We start from the raw sequence: 15,096 nt of genomic DNA on the forward strand, positions 1-15,096 counted from the left end.
GTTGTTCCTGTTCCACGTGGGGCGACACCGCGTACATTGGTGGTGTGAGGCTTGGCAGGATCGGCGCTTGGAGATCAAGTTTCTGTTTTCTGGTCTGGATTCAAAGGCATTACTAACGGGATATTGGAATAAAAGATGCCTTTAAAGATGCTTTTGTTATTTTAGTCATGTATCTAATATCTCAGTAGTCGTCACCACGGCTGATAACCTCCTTCACATTCGGGCGCAACACAATGGTCTGCAAAACAAGTTAGTAAACGGTTCAAGTGGAGAACACCTAAAATAGAAACATACATGTTCATATTGGGCGGTGTATGAGCCCTTGATATCGCAGAGAGGAGGGTAATCCTGGACAATTCCAGAGGAAACCAAGTTGTTCAACTGGATTTCAGGTCAGTTAGAAAGCCACACATAGGAACTTCATTGTGAACTTACGCCCAAAAGGTACTTATCCTGACCCAAGCGGTCGAGGTAACGGCGACAGAAGGGAAGAGTGCCGAAGTTCTTGTTGATCACATTCAACAGGTTCTTGGCAGAGGAGAGACGCAGGGGAACGTTGGGAGCGTCAGGGGAGAGAGCGTAGTGCGAGGTTTCCATCTGGTGTAAGGTTAGCGTCGAGTTTGAGCCTAAATCATCGCAGTTGTGAACTTACTTCCTCTCGCACATAACCCTTTCCGGTACTACCGAAAGTCTCAATAGCGAAGACCTCGCCTTCCTCCATCTTGGTCTGATCGGAGCTCTTGACAATAGGAACACTCTTACCACCGTGGATGCGGTGCTGCTCAATGTTGTGACCGTTCAAGTTGCGAATACACTTGACAGGGTACATTGTGCCGTTGATCTCACATTCGTAACTCTCCATGGCTTCCTGGATGGCGGCACCAATATCACTCATACGGACATCGATTCCAGCTTCCTAAAATTTCGTTAACTCTGTTTGAGACGAGAGGTGCAAGGGCATTCAGTTACTCACCCGAATACCAGTGTTGGTAGCATCCTTGACAGCGGCAAGCAGAGGATCGTACACAGGGTCAAAGTGCATAGTGAAGGCACTGTCCACGATACGGCCGTTCAGCTGCGCACCGAAGTCAACCTTCATCACATCACCCTGGTTCAGAACCATCTTGTTGCCTGCGTTGGGGGTGTAATGCGCCGCGCAGTGGTTGATGCTCAGACCGCAAGGGAAACCCATGCCACCCTTAATGTTATCTCCCTCCTCCAGACCAGAGTGGCCTGTCAGAGCGCGCACTGAATCCTCGATGCCCTCGGCGATCTCAGTCAAGGTCTGGCCGGGTTTGATGTTCTTCTGTGCATATTGGCGAACTTGACGGTGGACCTCAGCACCCTGACGGTACTCCTGCAGGAAGTCATTGTTCATGCGATCGAGGTATCGCTTCTCCTCGTCGGTGGTACGGTAGGCATTGTCGTTCAAGTATTCGACGATCTCGCCCTCGGGGTATTGGCCGTTGGGGAAAAGGTTGGACACAGGGACGCGAGGAGGCTCGCTCTGGACCTTTGCGCCACCCTTCTTCTTGCTTCTCTTCTTGGACTTCTTCTTCTTCTTCTTTTTGTCGGCTACAGGTGAACCAGCTGTCAGTTCAAGTGCTTTTGTGGGGCGGAACTGGGGAGGTGCATTAGAGGGGAGAAACTTCAGAAGAACCTACCTCCAGCAGCTCCAGCATCTGCAGCACCCTCGTCTTCTTGGCCGTCGTCAGAGTCCTCCTCCACTTCAGCAGGAACCTGGTTCGCCGCGGGGGCGGCCTGAGCGTTCACTAGGATCTTATTAGCCATACGCCACATGGGACAAGTATGCAAGCCACAAGTATGGGTATCTTACGGTCCAGCTGATCCAACTTCTCTGTAGCTTGAGCTGCCATGTTGAATTCAAGTCACAAGTATGTCGAAGGCCAAGGAGGGGAATGTCGGATGTCGGGGAAAGAGTTTTGCTGATAAGATAAGCCCGTTTTTGGAGATTTGCCCCACGACCACATACTTCATCGGCAGCAGTCATCTATACTCTTTCGGGGTTTGTTCAGGGCGTATCAATTGAGCAGCTCCCTCAATGCTCATAGGTCTGATCCATGAAACATGTCATGGATCGACATAGCGACATACTAGCCGTCTGCTGGAGGGAGTGGATGTGCCTTCATGAATGATTCCTTTCTCCTTTGTACGTATATGGCCATGACTACGGTACGATATATGCTTGTTTGTGGGTATTCTAAGCTGGATTTAGACATCTTCTTGAATCAATTTGAAACGAGAACACTCTTGGATGCTGGTGAGTGCTGTGTGTGTTGTGTTGCTGGGAAATTGTCGTGAACCTTACCTTTACTATAAGCATGAAGACGTGTAGATCTATCTCATCCAATGTATAGTAGTGTGCCATATACGTCTCTAGGTACGTAAAATCCTGCTTCATATCCTGAAAATCCAAAAGAGACTAAGCCATGCGAAAACTAAGACACATATCCTCGAAGTGATAGCCTTCATCCCTTCTGTATTCAGCATGAAGTACCCTCGATGCCCGTGGGAGGGAATTATCGTGGGTGTCAAAAGTACCGCCATGTAGGAAGAAGAGGTGGCGTAGATGCCCAATCGGAACGAACACTGCCTCGTATGGCGTCGAACGACCGCCCCCGTTTGGTACCTAAAGACCAGATGTCACTGTTGAGCCTCATCCCTCGTGTTAGATGGACAACTGCTCCCTAACCATGTCACTATTCAAGCTTCCCAGTGAACTATTGATCATTGTATCTTCATACTTGGAATATCTATCAGACCTCAATGCTCTGTCACAATCCCACTCTCGTCTGTATTCTCTACTGAAACCCCGAATTTACGAACTGCTCACGGAGGACACGGGCCAAGCACTAGCGAGGGCCGCAGAAACTGGAAATGGACAATGTGTTCGCAGGTTGCTGGATGCGGGTGCCCCCTTCCCTGATTCACAGAGCTCCATCGAGGATCCCATGACCCTAGCTGCAAAAAATGGCCATGTTGATATCGTCCGAATATTCCTGGAGTATGGACGGGATCCAACTCCGCCTATCCACGACACCGGCCTCAAAGCCGATCACGATGATTATATGAAGAGGAATCCATTTGCCGTCGCGGCCCGGGGGGGTCATACCTCGGTTGTCAGTCTCCTGATGGATCATGGAGCTGTGAAACAATCTGTAAACGACGATGGGGATACACTCTATGACCAAACACTGTCCTTGGCAGTTATGGGAATGCATATTCCAATCATCAAACTGCTGCTGGCAGAGGGTTGCAATCCTAATGCGATGACCAGTTCTCGCATGGTCCCTCTGGGGTATATTGCTACAGCCCCTTTTACAAGCGCATCCATGGAGATCATCAACATTTTGGTCGATGCCGGAGCAGAGCTTGTAGATGAGGAGGCTCTGGGGACTGTGCCACCGTTTACAATCGCGTTGTCGGTTGGAAATGTGCCATTTGCCAATTTCGTCATTGCAAGCCAAGACAATTTCGATATCCAAAAGTTTTTGGAGCTGTACAAGGATGTATTCTTGGAGCAACCAGCAATGGCATCTTTACCCGTACGGAAGACGGATATGGAAAAGATGCTCAAATTGGATGCGGACGCAGGATTCAAGCTTTTATGTGGCGCCGCAGCTGGTGGCCAAGAGGAGCTGATGAAGTTGCTATTAACGAAAAAGAATGACTGGACCGATGAGAATGGCCTTGCAACACTGGTGGATTTGGCTGTTGAACATGGCCATATTGGGATATTGGACTTGCTTTTCGAAGAGGGCGTCTCTCTTTGTGCAAGAACCAAGCTCAAAGCCTCAAACGGAAGTTTCTCTATGGATGAATGTTGCGAGTTGGGCGACTACCGTCCTCCTCCGATTCTGCTCGCGCTTGAGAAAGGCCACGATGAGATTGTCAACTACCTCATTGATAAAGGATGTGCCGAGGCGCTTTCAGAAAGTCGTGGGAAGGGGTTGCTCTTTAACTACGCACTCTTTTTGGGCAAACTGGAGATCATTCAAAAGATATTTGGGACTTTAACCCCATCACTCCAAGACATTGCGTTTGGAGACGATGGGATTTCAATCGAACTTGCAGTTTTTGGAGGAGAAGCTGTTTTCAGGTTTCTTCTTGACCATGGAGTTGCACTCAATCCGGATTTCGCACCGCACCAAAAGACACTCTCAATTGCTGCCATGCTAGCTAATGCACCCATCTTAGAGATGTTCTTCGATGCCGGGCTTAGTTTAAACATGCAAAGTCCAGACGAACGACCAGTTGATATGCCGCCAGTGGTCTGCAATAAAACTCGAGGGAGTACACTCCTTGCAATTGCAGCTCAGGCAAAGGACCGAGACTCAGCGGAAGCCGCAGTTGATCTTTTGCTAGAGCGCGGAGTGCCGATCGATCAATCACTCGCATCATTAGGTCGATGGACTCCTTTATTCAGCACAATTAGGGGAGACGTCCGAAGAATGATTTTTTTGGAGCAGGATAGCATCCGATTCAGAATCAAGAACGCCCTAGGAACTCGCAGCATCAAGGGTCTCTTTCAGAACGAAAACGATAATATGGATTTTGAATTGCTAGCAACGAAGCTGTTATTGAAGAAAGGGGCCGATCCTTTCATTTGGAACGAATATCGACTGTGTGCCTTGACTGTTGCTGCGAGCAGGAACAAAATTAATGTGATTAAACTGCTGATGGAGACTTTCGACCAGAGAAATATTTCGATAAGCCTGACTGGACCTCGGATACTCGCAGCTATATCCTATGGTGACGACTCGGTTGATGATACCGATGAGGACTCTCCTTCGGATGAGTGGACTCTTCTACCGTACAGACTGGAAGGACCTTTTGATGCCATTGAAAGGGCTCTTTGGCAGTATTATTGGCCCAGGGTCTATCCTTGTCCTAAGTAATAAGATTTGGCCTTCTGGGATTGAGACATGGCTTTCTATCAAGTTCATGCTTGATTGTCCACATATGATATTGCTACCCTAAACCCTCGGGCTACACATCCTCAACCCCTTTCACTACTGTCTATGCGATTGCCTGTTCTGGTGAGCTTTTGAACAAGGCATTTAGATTGTCACTGATCTATGAAAGTGTATTCTAGCAGTGTTTTATTAAACATGCTTGCCAGAGGCATTGTATGTTGATGTAGTCTGACAGTCAAAAGGTGGAAGGACACAGTTGGTTTCTTAGTAGAGCGAAGCCTACGTATCATGATATGTATACGATTATTTGCGCGGAGATCGAGTGGCTCAATGATTCACAGTTCATCGGCGATCGCTTGTGGGTTGTCTTCTGGGCAGCTTGGAGGGCACCGTTGAACGTGAGCATATCTAGTCGTATGATATATAGTACTTAACATACCTACTTACCTACCTGGATGTAATTACATCGAGTCCAGGACCATTCTCATTGGATCGAAGGCTTGGTGCCCGAGAGGGTCATCCCCTATCTAATCTGATCATCAGCCGCATGGACTTAAGACTGTTAGGAGTCAATCAGGTTCATGTATTGTTGTTGAGTAAGAGGCTAGATCAAATAACCTGAGACTCTACTTCCAGCCTGCTAGTCTACCCAGGTAGTCACAAATCATCGAAAATTGTGCATTGCGACCAGAATCAAGCCTGAAGGGCAGTGACGCAACTCCGATCTTCACCACTTCACCTCCGATCTCACTTCTCCACTTCCTCTGCTCCCTTCATTCACTCCTCAACGCCTGCTCTCTGCGCTCCTATCCTAGCTTGCTTCGATGTGAGAATATCCAAATAAGCAGCAATGCCTCCCTACCGAGTACCAGCAATCCTCCTCTCTCCGCACACGACCATATCTCCTTCATCAATCCACCGGAGCATCCCAACCGCACCCCTCCGCCCACAATTACACCACCACCGACCACGACCCCCCCAAAGACCTACCATATCATGTTTCTCAACCAGCAATCCCCTCCAAGCCAAAGAGCAAAACTTCTACGAAATCCTTGACATCCCCACGACCGCAACACCAGCCGAAATCAAAAAGTATACTCTCCATTCTACAAATCCGTTTCGCAATGCTAACCAACAACCAGAAAATTCTACGCCCTCTCAATGCGCCACCATCCAGACCGCAACCGGACAGACCCAGACGCAAGCCAACGCTTCGCCCGCATCTCCGCCGCCTACAACGTCCTCGGCAACGCCTCAAAGCGCGCAACCTATGACCGCGACCACGGCTTCCATCACGCCCACACCTCCTCATCCCAAGGCCTCAGCCACAAGCACCCAATGGGTAGTCACAGCAGCTACGCGGGGTCGCGACCCGCTAGCGGGCTAAGCAAGCGCCGGACGGCATTCTACGGGCCGCCGCCCAGTTTCTACGAGCAGGGCCGGTACGGCGGCACGGGGCGGCAGGAGCAGGGGTTTGCGGCTGGGTTCAGTGCGGGTAGTGCGAAGCATGATCCGAAGTATGATCCCGAGGATTGGGAGGGGTTTATTCGGCGGAATCCGTTGAATCATTTCAATGCGCGCGGACATTTCCGGACGCAGGCGGCGGAGGATAAGAGGAGGCGGGAGAGGAGGACTAGGGAGGGGAAGAGGCGGATTGATGAGGGTTGGGTTGATCCCGAGCCTAGTAAGGATCGGACTGTTGGGCGGTTCTTTATCTGTTCGGGGATTTTGATGCTAACGCTTGTTGTGGTCAATGTTTGGAGGGCGGCTCCTAATGTTGTTGAAGGGAAGAAGGTGAGGAAGCGGAAAGAGGCTGTATCTTGATGGCATTGCCTTTCGTTTGTATATTGCTAGATAGCATCTGCTTCTCTACATACATGTGTATATAATTCTAGATCATGTACATCGCTGGTTGATATACTTTCTACTCTTTCACGACTACGGTCTCCCACGGCCATGCGCGTTATTTCGTGTCTCCAAGTAGTCTACTCGTACGAATCAAACGGATTGATCAACAAAGGAAACAGTTGGATTTGATGTACAAATGGTGATAGAGCAGAAAGATCTACGACACACATGATTATTATCTTAGAGAAAACCCCCGCGACAATCAATAATCATCGTTCTGACACATCAGCGAGACAGATGAACTATAAGTGAAGTTTTCAATTTTTCCCAAAAGACGTTATATCATCTTCTAGGGTTCTGGAATTAGACTGGAGAGCCAAACGCTTAAGCCTCGAAGGTGAAGCTGGCGCCGACCTTGTGGGCAGCCTGGTTCAGGTTCTGGGTATCGAAAGAGGCACCGAGGCCGAGGGTAACACCAGGGCGGAGCAGGACGTTGTAAGCCAGAGCGGCAATACCACGGTCGTTGATCTTAGCCTATATTGCGAGAAAATTGCGCGATTAGCCGTGATTCAAAAAAAGAAATCAAAAATCAAAAATCAAAAACACTCCCAATGGGTAAAACGAACCTTGGCGAAGGAAGAGGGGTCCAGGCGGTACTTGCTGGCGACCTCGAGGCCGACGGCATTGCCGGAGGTGGAGTCCCAAGAAGCCTTGGCACCGGCCTCGACCTGAGCGTTGACGCGGTGGTAGTAGCTGGCGGAGAAGAGGGACAGGTTGTTGCTGGCAGTGATGGCAGCGGAGTACTGGGCAACGCTGTAACCGACGGCAGCGGAGTACTTGGTGATAGCGGCCTTGTTGACGTCGTAGCCACCCTCAGCACCGACGAGGAAGCCCTCGTGGCCGAGAACAGCGTCGAAGTTGGCGGTGGGGCCGTTGAGGAGATCGAAGAAAGCACGGGCGTTCAGGTTGGGCTGCTTGAAGTACAGGTTGAGCTTGGCGCCCTTGGACTGCTTAGCGGGCTGGTACTGGGTGAGGATCTCAGCCTTGAGGCCCTTGGCAATGTTGTTGTTCAGCTCGAGCTTGGTGTCGAGAGCGTTGGCAGTGGTCCAAGCCTGGGTGAGGGTGAGGCCTGGTCGGAGTGAGCATATTAGCCTAATCCTATGAACCGCGGCATCCGAGAAAATAAAGAGTTTCACCCGGCGCGATATTGAAAGGCCACATCCGTATATCAAAGGCATGCATCGACCTTTCCACGCGCCGGGATCAGGTGGTTTTTTGTGGGAGGGGCGTTTACCAGAGGGCGCATCAACGTATTTGGCCTCGAGCTGTGGGCGCAATATTTAGCAATGTGCGGGGTTTGTTTACAGGTGGGTTCAAACGAACCTGGCCGGCAATGGGACCCTCGTGGGCAGACTTTCCCTTGACGGTGAAGGTGACACCGTTGGGGGCCTTGGACTTGACCTCAAGGTTGGCTAAACAAGTTTAAATTAGCCATTGAAGCTTCCAAAGTGGCGCAATGCCATTTGTGGATGGACGAACCGGCAGCGGCGTGGTAGAAATCCTTGTTGAGGAGCTATTGGGATAAGGTATTAGCCAAGTTTCAGGGCACTGAGTTTTGTTTCGGACAGTGTGCGTACATCGTTGGCCGCCTTGGCGATGTCAGAGAAAGCAGCGGGGGCAGACATTTTGGAAAAAAGAAATCTAATTAAAGATGGAGAAGGGAAAAAAGTGGTTTCTATGAAGAGATGAGGGAAGAGGAAGGGAGAAGAGATGCGATGATGTTGGGGGAACCTAGGGGCTTAGCACGGGTTGGTGGGAGGGCGGTGATTGGCGGTTGCCCGGCTGCCGGGAAAGCCCGCCGACCATCTCTGGTAGGGTCACGTGCAGCGGAAAAGTGAGCAGTTGGAACATAAAACACACTACAGTGGATATGGTACAAAGGCACAGGTCAAAGAGATGTAAGGTAATAACGTTATATCGACATATACCGACATCAGGGTATATACAATCTATTCAGTACTAAATCCCCAAAATGCTAAATCAGAAAATCAAGTTCAGATCCTTTTGGTTTTGCTCTCAGGCGACTTTTTTACTCGGTCTCGTCATACTTCTGGTTGTGGATGGCAATAGCTCTGTGAAGAATGGTTAGCAAAGAATCTTCAAAGGTAAATAAAAAGGCAAACAAGAAACAAATGACTTACCTGCCACTGGGGTCAGACTGCTTGGACCAAGTAGGGGTCCAGCGCTCGACAGTGCCGGCACAGGTGGAGGGGAAGTGCTCATCGAACATGGTACGGTACCAGTAACTATAGCCGATGTTAGTTTTCAATAGTGTTCGACAAATGTGAATGAAGGGAAAACATACGCCTCCTTGGTGTCAGGCACATCAGTGCCCCATTCAGGCTTGGGGTTCTTCATCATCTCGTCAGTGACCTGGCGCTCGGCCTCTTCCTTGAGGCCATCGATCCAGCTGTAGCCAACGCCATCGCTGAACTGCTCCTTCTGGCGCCAGAGGATCTTGTCAGGCAAGTAGGCAGCAGTCTCAGGCTCATCGGTGGTATCGAAGGCCTTGCGCAGCATGTGCTTCTCAATACGCTCAGGAGTGATCATCTTGTCCTTGGGGTCAACACCCATGCAGGTCTCGAGGAACTCCTTGTCGAGGAAGGGCACACGGGCCTCAAGACCCCATGCGGAGGTGGACTTGTTGGCGCGCAGGCAGTCGGCCAAGTGCAAGTTCTTGACACGGCGGACGGTCTCCTTGTGGAGCTCCTCACGGTTGGGGGCAGCGTGGAAGTAGAGGTAACCGCCGAAGATCTCGTCGGAACCCTCACCACTCAGAACCATCTTAACACCCATGGCCTTGATCTTGCGAGAGAGCAGGTACATGGGGGTAGAGGCACGAATGGTGGTCACATCGTAGGTCTCGAGGTGGTAAATCACATCGGAGAGGGCATCAAGACCATCCTTGACAGTGAAGGTGAAGGGGTGGTGCTTGGTGCCGAGGAACTTAGCGACCTCAAGGGCAGCCTCGGTATCGGGGGCACCGGGGAGACCGATGGAGAATGAGTGCAGCTGCTGGAAAGTGGTGACAGTCGACAGCTCGTTGTCGTCATCGATGCCAACCAACTCGCTATCGGTCTGGAGAGAGGCGTTGCGAGAAGCTTCAGCCATACGCAGAGTCTCACGCTGAGCGATAGATGCGACCAAGCTGGAGTCCAAACCACCAGAGAGCAAAACACCGTAGGGCACCTCAGCCATCAGACGCTTGCGGACAGCCTTCTCCAGGCTGTGGCGGATAACCTTGTAGTCGACCGGGGTCGAGGGAACGTTGGTGGGATCCCACCACTTGGGCTCGAAGTAGCGGGTCAGCTTGTCGGTCTTGGAGTCGTAAACATGGCCGGGAGGGAAGGCAATAATGTCGTCGCAGACGGGGTGCAGGGACTTCAGCTCGGAAGCGAAGAAGACGGCACCGGGGGCCGTTGAGGAGCGGCCGAGGTAGAAGCTGGTGACACCGATGGGGTCACGGGCAGCAACAACACGGTCCTGCTTCTTATCCCAGAGAACCCAAGAGAACATGCCATCGAGGTGCTTGGGGGCATCAAGGCCATATTCCTCGTACTATTGTATGTTAGCACTTTCATTCTAATATTTCGCACATTTGGCCTGACATACCAAGGGAATGATAACTTCGCAGTCAGAGTGTGTCTTGAAGTTGTACTTGTGTCGAAGGTTCTTGCGAATCGAGCGGTGGTTGTAGATCTCGCCGTTGACGGCGAGGGCGAGGCTGCTATCTTCGTTGACAAGGGGCTGGGCACCGGAGTCTGGATACCGTGGGTTTAGCGGATGGGGTCTTCGAGTCATGGATTGTTCACAAGGGCCACATACCGACACCGACGATGCTCAGGCGCTCGTGTGCGAGGACTAGAAATCACGCGTTAGCATACCATATTGGCACCGATTTTTCTTGCGTCCTTGACTCACTAGTGCTCTCAGCGCAGAAGTTTCCACCTATTAGAAAACATTTGTTAACCATTGAATCCCCATGTGGAATGCGCAATGTTGTAACTCGAGCTGTGACTCACTCCAATCGGGACCGCGATGGCGCACACTGGGATCAAGACACAAGTTAGCGACAATTCCATGGATTATCGACTGCGATTCGTAGCAATTGGAGAAGTCACAGAGATACTCACGCCTTGGCCATGCGCAACGCGGTCGGCTTGAATTTTTGGATATCAGGGTGACTATAGGCCACTGGTTAGTACAGTCCACATTTCCATCCCACTATTGCGCAGGAGGAATTAGGGCAAGGCACGACGCACTGGTGGCACGCGAAAATTCCACACATGATGGGCAATTGAGGACTGGGGATGATGAAGATCAGGGAGGAGAAGAGTCGGGAAGAGAAGGGTAATTGACTAATCCGGGTCTATGGGGAAGGCTCGGCGATTTTTTTGCAAATTTGCCCCGGTGCCCTCGCGGCGGGGCGAGGGGCGATGTCGGCAAGTCTTTGAGTCACCGATAAGATAAACAGCCAAGCTTCCACGGGCTCATACTACCTACAGCTACTACTGCGAACGGATGACTCAAATATGCACGCTTACTTGCTCGGCTCATATTACTGTGCTGACCTCTGTACTATCTCGGCGTCGTCGCATTTGGCAGGGGCTGGATGACGATCCGATTGCCTGTCACGTGATTGGCCGACCCCCACCACGGGAACGGTAGCCCTAACCTAACCCCTCCTATGACGATGTGCACGCCAATAATCCATCGGACGATCTAGTTCTGTATTGTGATGTATATCATTTTACCATCCATAGAATACCAGTATTTGTTTATTTTGAGCTCTGCAAGTACTTCACCATGCTTGAATATGTCTCTAGTTTTAGCTATGCCAGCCTTGCGAGCAATATCAAGTTTTATCAGATCATCATTGATCATGATCGCGACCTACTAGTCCGTATTCATTCCAAACAATATACTTAGGTGTCAGAGGCACCACAATTTTGAGGTTCGTCGCTATCCACACTGTGAAAGCCAAGAGAATAGGGTTGGAAATCAAGTATATCGGCTACGAATTCAATAACAGAAATGGCCGATATGACTCATGCAAAAGAGATACATTCATGCATAGCCTGGATGGAATGAATTCGATTTTCATTAATCGGAGCAGATAATGCCAATCAAAACCAGAACCTTTACAACACCTGACGCCCTCCCGGGTTCTTTGGGACAGTCCAAAAGCCGAGATCAGTTCATCATATAGTCCCAAAGGCAGGTAGTTATACTACCTAGGTACATAGAGAATGGCAAAACCCCTCGTAGAACGGTTATCCACAAAGTGGGGACTCAAATTATCGGCCATTCATTCAATCACAAAGATTCATGTGAATTTGACACTGGTTCACGGTCTGGGAATCGCGAAGACCCTTCTAGATCGCCGGCGTGCCTTGTGGAAGGTGACTCATGTTCCTTCCCCTCACCCAAGACGTTTGAGAAAGAGAGCAAAGCCCAAGGCCCAAAGCATATTCGTATTAGTGCTCTTTTCTAGGAAGAGTCTTGAGATTGCAAGGTTTCTCTCCACGTCGGCGAATATCTAAGGGTTAGTCACTGGCTTGTGACAGGTCACGTTGATGAACGCCAATCATGACACCACTAAGATCCTGATTCAAAATTTTGAGAGAAAGGAGCAAGTCTAATGATATACCTTTGTGGCCCTAGTATACGCAGATACTAGTACAAGAATGAAGAATATTTGCTGCTGCAGGCGGTTCTCATGAATCTCTGCATAAGACTCCTACCAGTAGTGAGTGTATCAAACTCTAGAATCGTGTATAGTTGACTTTGACTTGCCTCCGGATACAAATAACGAACGCAGTACAAGCCTTGATTGTCAAGTGCAGAAGGAGAGGTGTGCAACTTTCACATTGTCCAGAGCTAGTGGAATGGGTATGTAGGTATGACGCAGTGTTTAGTTCACGAGTGACCCTCGAATGAAGCATTGAATGGAATTTTTTTGGTCATTGAATAGATGAATTGGCATCTTGTTACAAGTATGAGAATGGAACAAGCTTCCAAAGTTCTCAAGGTGCCATTCACAGTTTTAGTTCATTGGTGTAGAGATGTAGATACCCTAAGTGGCGTTGGCTGCCCAGTGTTACCTACGTGCATACAGAGCAAACAGGTACGACATCGGCTTCCTGCTGCGAGGACTGGCCCGTGCTCGGTACAAGCAAGCCTAAGCACCCCGGCAGGGAGCATGCATGTAGTATCATTGTTTCTGATTGACCCTAAGCCCAGAAAACGCCATCCATTGGGGTTATTTAGAAACGCCATGCTCGCGACAGAAAAGCAAAATATGCTCCTTCGTTAAACAATAAATGCATGATGTTTCTCGCAATCACCTCGTATCCCATGCTCAAAAAAGAAAAAGAAATAAATCAGCCATACGGCGCCATCGCTGTTTACGCTTGCGCAGATTGAAGTCTAGTTGGGCTGGTTCTCCCGAACAACCTGACGGACCCTTCGTTCGTAAGCAGGACGGTCCTTCTTGAAAAGGTTGTAGGCATCTGCCTGTGCAGGCGACTCAGGGTTCGGATCGTCCAAAAGATCCTGGATACCAAGCAAGAGCTGCTTAATGGTGATGGCAGGTCGCCAATCCTCCTCCTCGTTCAGAATTGATAGACACACTGTTCCGGAAGGGTAGACGTTGGGGTGGAAGAGTGGCGGGACGAATTTGCCTGGAGAGTCATTGTTTTAGCACGAGATCATACCGATTTATCATGGGAATGGCCTCCAGCAGAAGCTTTTCTCCATTGGGCGCTAGAAGTCGTCGCAAAGGGAGCACATACATTTGGGAGGCTTGGTAGGGTATTCTAGAAGCACCAAATACCATCTGGATTAGTAAAAGGATCGTCGGCTAGGAGGAATGTATTGCGCCGCTCACCATCGGGGAAAATTAGAGACATCTTGAACAAGCCACCTTCCCAGAGAGTATTGGCCTTCCCTGGGACAGCACACTCCCAGTTCTTCAGGTCTAGACCACCCTGCGCAGTGCGTGTCGGCTTTGCGACAAAACCAAATGGGTGGTCGCGACGCCACTGCTTTCTAAATCCATGGCGGTCAGCACGGGGCAAGGAGTGAGCGCATACAACGCGCAGAATCGCAGAATCGCAGGATTGCAGGATCTGTAGGAACAGAAGAATGCTTACCGCTCTTCTTGCAGGCGGTTCTGGCACAGCGACATCTCGGGTAGTGCTCAGAAGGTGAGTAGCTTGGAAAATGGGTCGACTCGCGGGGTGAATGAAGACCAAGTCAAAATATGCGGCTCGGTGGCAGCCAAATTGCGGGGTAAGAGAAGCGGATGGTAGGCAATGACCAAGAGAAGAAGGGGAGGTGATGAGGGAAGGTTTAAAGGTGGCAATCGTCAGAGGCCCGGGGGAAGTGATAACAATCCATCTCCCCAATCCGAACAATGAGTCGGATTACGTAATGCATACAGAGCTCCCGGGAACCAACAGGGCCTATGGAGCCTCACTTCTATTGTTAAGGCCAAGGTTGCAAACACAACTGGTACGGTAGTGATGTTATTTTGCACAATTCTTGATGTATATGGCCAGCTTGGAATTCGGCTCTTTAGTCCATGGGTGGATCTTCTATCTCTCGAATCTAGGCCTACAACAGATGCCCATGGGCCCTGGGTGAAGCCTGCTTCTGCTTCACTTCTTGAAATACTCCAACCTCAAGTTGGGCTCAGCCCTAATCCGAAGCAGCTGGTAAATTTTGCTGTCGGAGAGAATCACTCTCCCATCGTGCCAGAGCGCTGCAATTGAACATATGCCCTCTCTGCCTTCTGATGATTTGCATCTTGTCGAATACCGAAAAGATTGTGTTTAGAGTTAGGCCATGAGCCAACTCTGGGTGCACTTTGTTGTCGTATACCCATATAACAGCGCATATAGCAATAAAGCAGGGGATGGTGGATGCCAATGCAATTCCTTCAAATAGATTGGCCGCTGAGCTTTGAGACTTCGACAATTCTTCACCATGTTATAGAGTCCGATTAAGTTGCATTTGTTCAGGATCGTGAAACAAGGGAAGTACGTTGGAGTTCAAAGATGAATGACGAATATCTCTTGGCTTCTACAACCCTAGTAATTCAAGCCCAGCCCAAAGAAGGGTTGGTGTTGACCTCATCCATCTATCAAAATATCAGTTTGAGGGCATCTTTGATCTGATACCCAAACTGGGTACCGAGTCCAGTTACCATTTGATAGGTTTTGAAAATCGATGACTTTTCTTTCAACAA

General features: G+C 49.8%; 6 protein-coding genes across 6 annotated transcripts; 2 read left to right on the top strand and 4 right to left on the bottom strand.

Moving 5' to 3' along the window:
* Positions 1–181: 181 nt before the first annotated feature.
* Positions 182–1,877, bottom strand: N7457_002242 (methionine aminopeptidase 2; the record flags this gene model as incomplete). Its single annotated transcript, XM_057173288.1, has 7 exons — positions 182–238; positions 295–381; positions 436–597; positions 653–916; positions 974–1,590; positions 1,665–1,772; positions 1,838–1,877. The coding sequence occupies 7 exons, from the start codon at positions 1,875–1,877 to the stop codon at positions 182–184; spliced, it is 1,335 nt and encodes a 444-aa protein (XP_057033439.1).
* Positions 1,878–2,693: 816 nt separating this feature from the next.
* On the top strand, positions 2,694–4,919 carry N7457_002243 (ankyrin repeat domain-containing protein; the record flags this gene model as incomplete). Its single annotated transcript, XM_057173289.1, has 1 exon — positions 2,694–4,919. One exon carries the CDS (start codon positions 2,694–2,696, stop codon positions 4,917–4,919), a length of 2,226 nt encoding a protein of 741 aa, XP_057033440.1.
* An 868-nt stretch (positions 4,920–5,787) lies between these two features.
* N7457_002244 (uncharacterized protein) lies at positions 5,788–6,761 on the top strand (the record flags this gene model as incomplete). Its single annotated transcript, XM_057173290.1, has 2 exons — positions 5,788–6,029; positions 6,080–6,761. 2 exons carry the CDS (start codon positions 5,788–5,790, stop codon positions 6,759–6,761), a joined length of 924 nt encoding a protein of 307 aa, XP_057033441.1.
* A 408-nt stretch (positions 6,762–7,169) lies between these two features.
* Positions 7,170–8,470, bottom strand: N7457_002245 (porin; the record flags this gene model as incomplete). Its single annotated transcript, XM_057173291.1, has 6 exons — positions 7,170–7,319; positions 7,412–7,914; positions 8,080–8,110; positions 8,169–8,257; positions 8,325–8,358; positions 8,423–8,470. 6 exons carry the CDS (start codon positions 8,468–8,470, stop codon positions 7,170–7,172), a joined length of 855 nt encoding a protein of 284 aa, XP_057033442.1.
* A 404-nt stretch (positions 8,471–8,874) lies between these two features.
* On the bottom strand, positions 8,875–11,133 carry N7457_002246 (asparagine synthetase B; the record flags this gene model as incomplete). The annotated part of the gene is made up of 9 exons (XM_057173292.1): positions 8,875–8,917; positions 8,987–9,091; positions 9,151–10,403; positions 10,458–10,606; positions 10,671–10,706; positions 10,767–10,793; positions 10,868–10,893; positions 10,979–11,029; positions 11,108–11,133. The coding sequence occupies 9 exons, from the start codon at positions 11,131–11,133 to the stop codon at positions 8,875–8,877; spliced, it is 1,716 nt and encodes a 571-aa protein (XP_057033443.1).
* A 2,141-nt stretch (positions 11,134–13,274) lies between these two features.
* Positions 13,275–14,034, bottom strand: N7457_002247 (E2 SUMO-conjugating protein UBC9; the record flags this gene model as incomplete). Its single annotated transcript, XM_057173293.1, has 3 exons — positions 13,275–13,528; positions 13,681–13,895; positions 14,000–14,034. The coding sequence occupies 3 exons, from the start codon at positions 14,032–14,034 to the stop codon at positions 13,275–13,277; spliced, it is 504 nt and encodes a 167-aa protein (XP_057033444.1).
* Between the last annotated feature and the right edge of the window lie 1,062 nt (positions 14,035–15,096).

The sequence above is a fragment of the Penicillium paradoxum genome (genome assembly GCF_028828445.1).
Source record: "Penicillium paradoxum strain IBT 22861 chromosome Unknown utg000003l_segment0_segment0, whole genome shotgun sequence".
In the NCBI taxonomy this organism is placed as follows: Eukaryota; Fungi; Ascomycota; class Eurotiomycetes; order Eurotiales; family Aspergillaceae; genus Penicillium; species Penicillium paradoxum.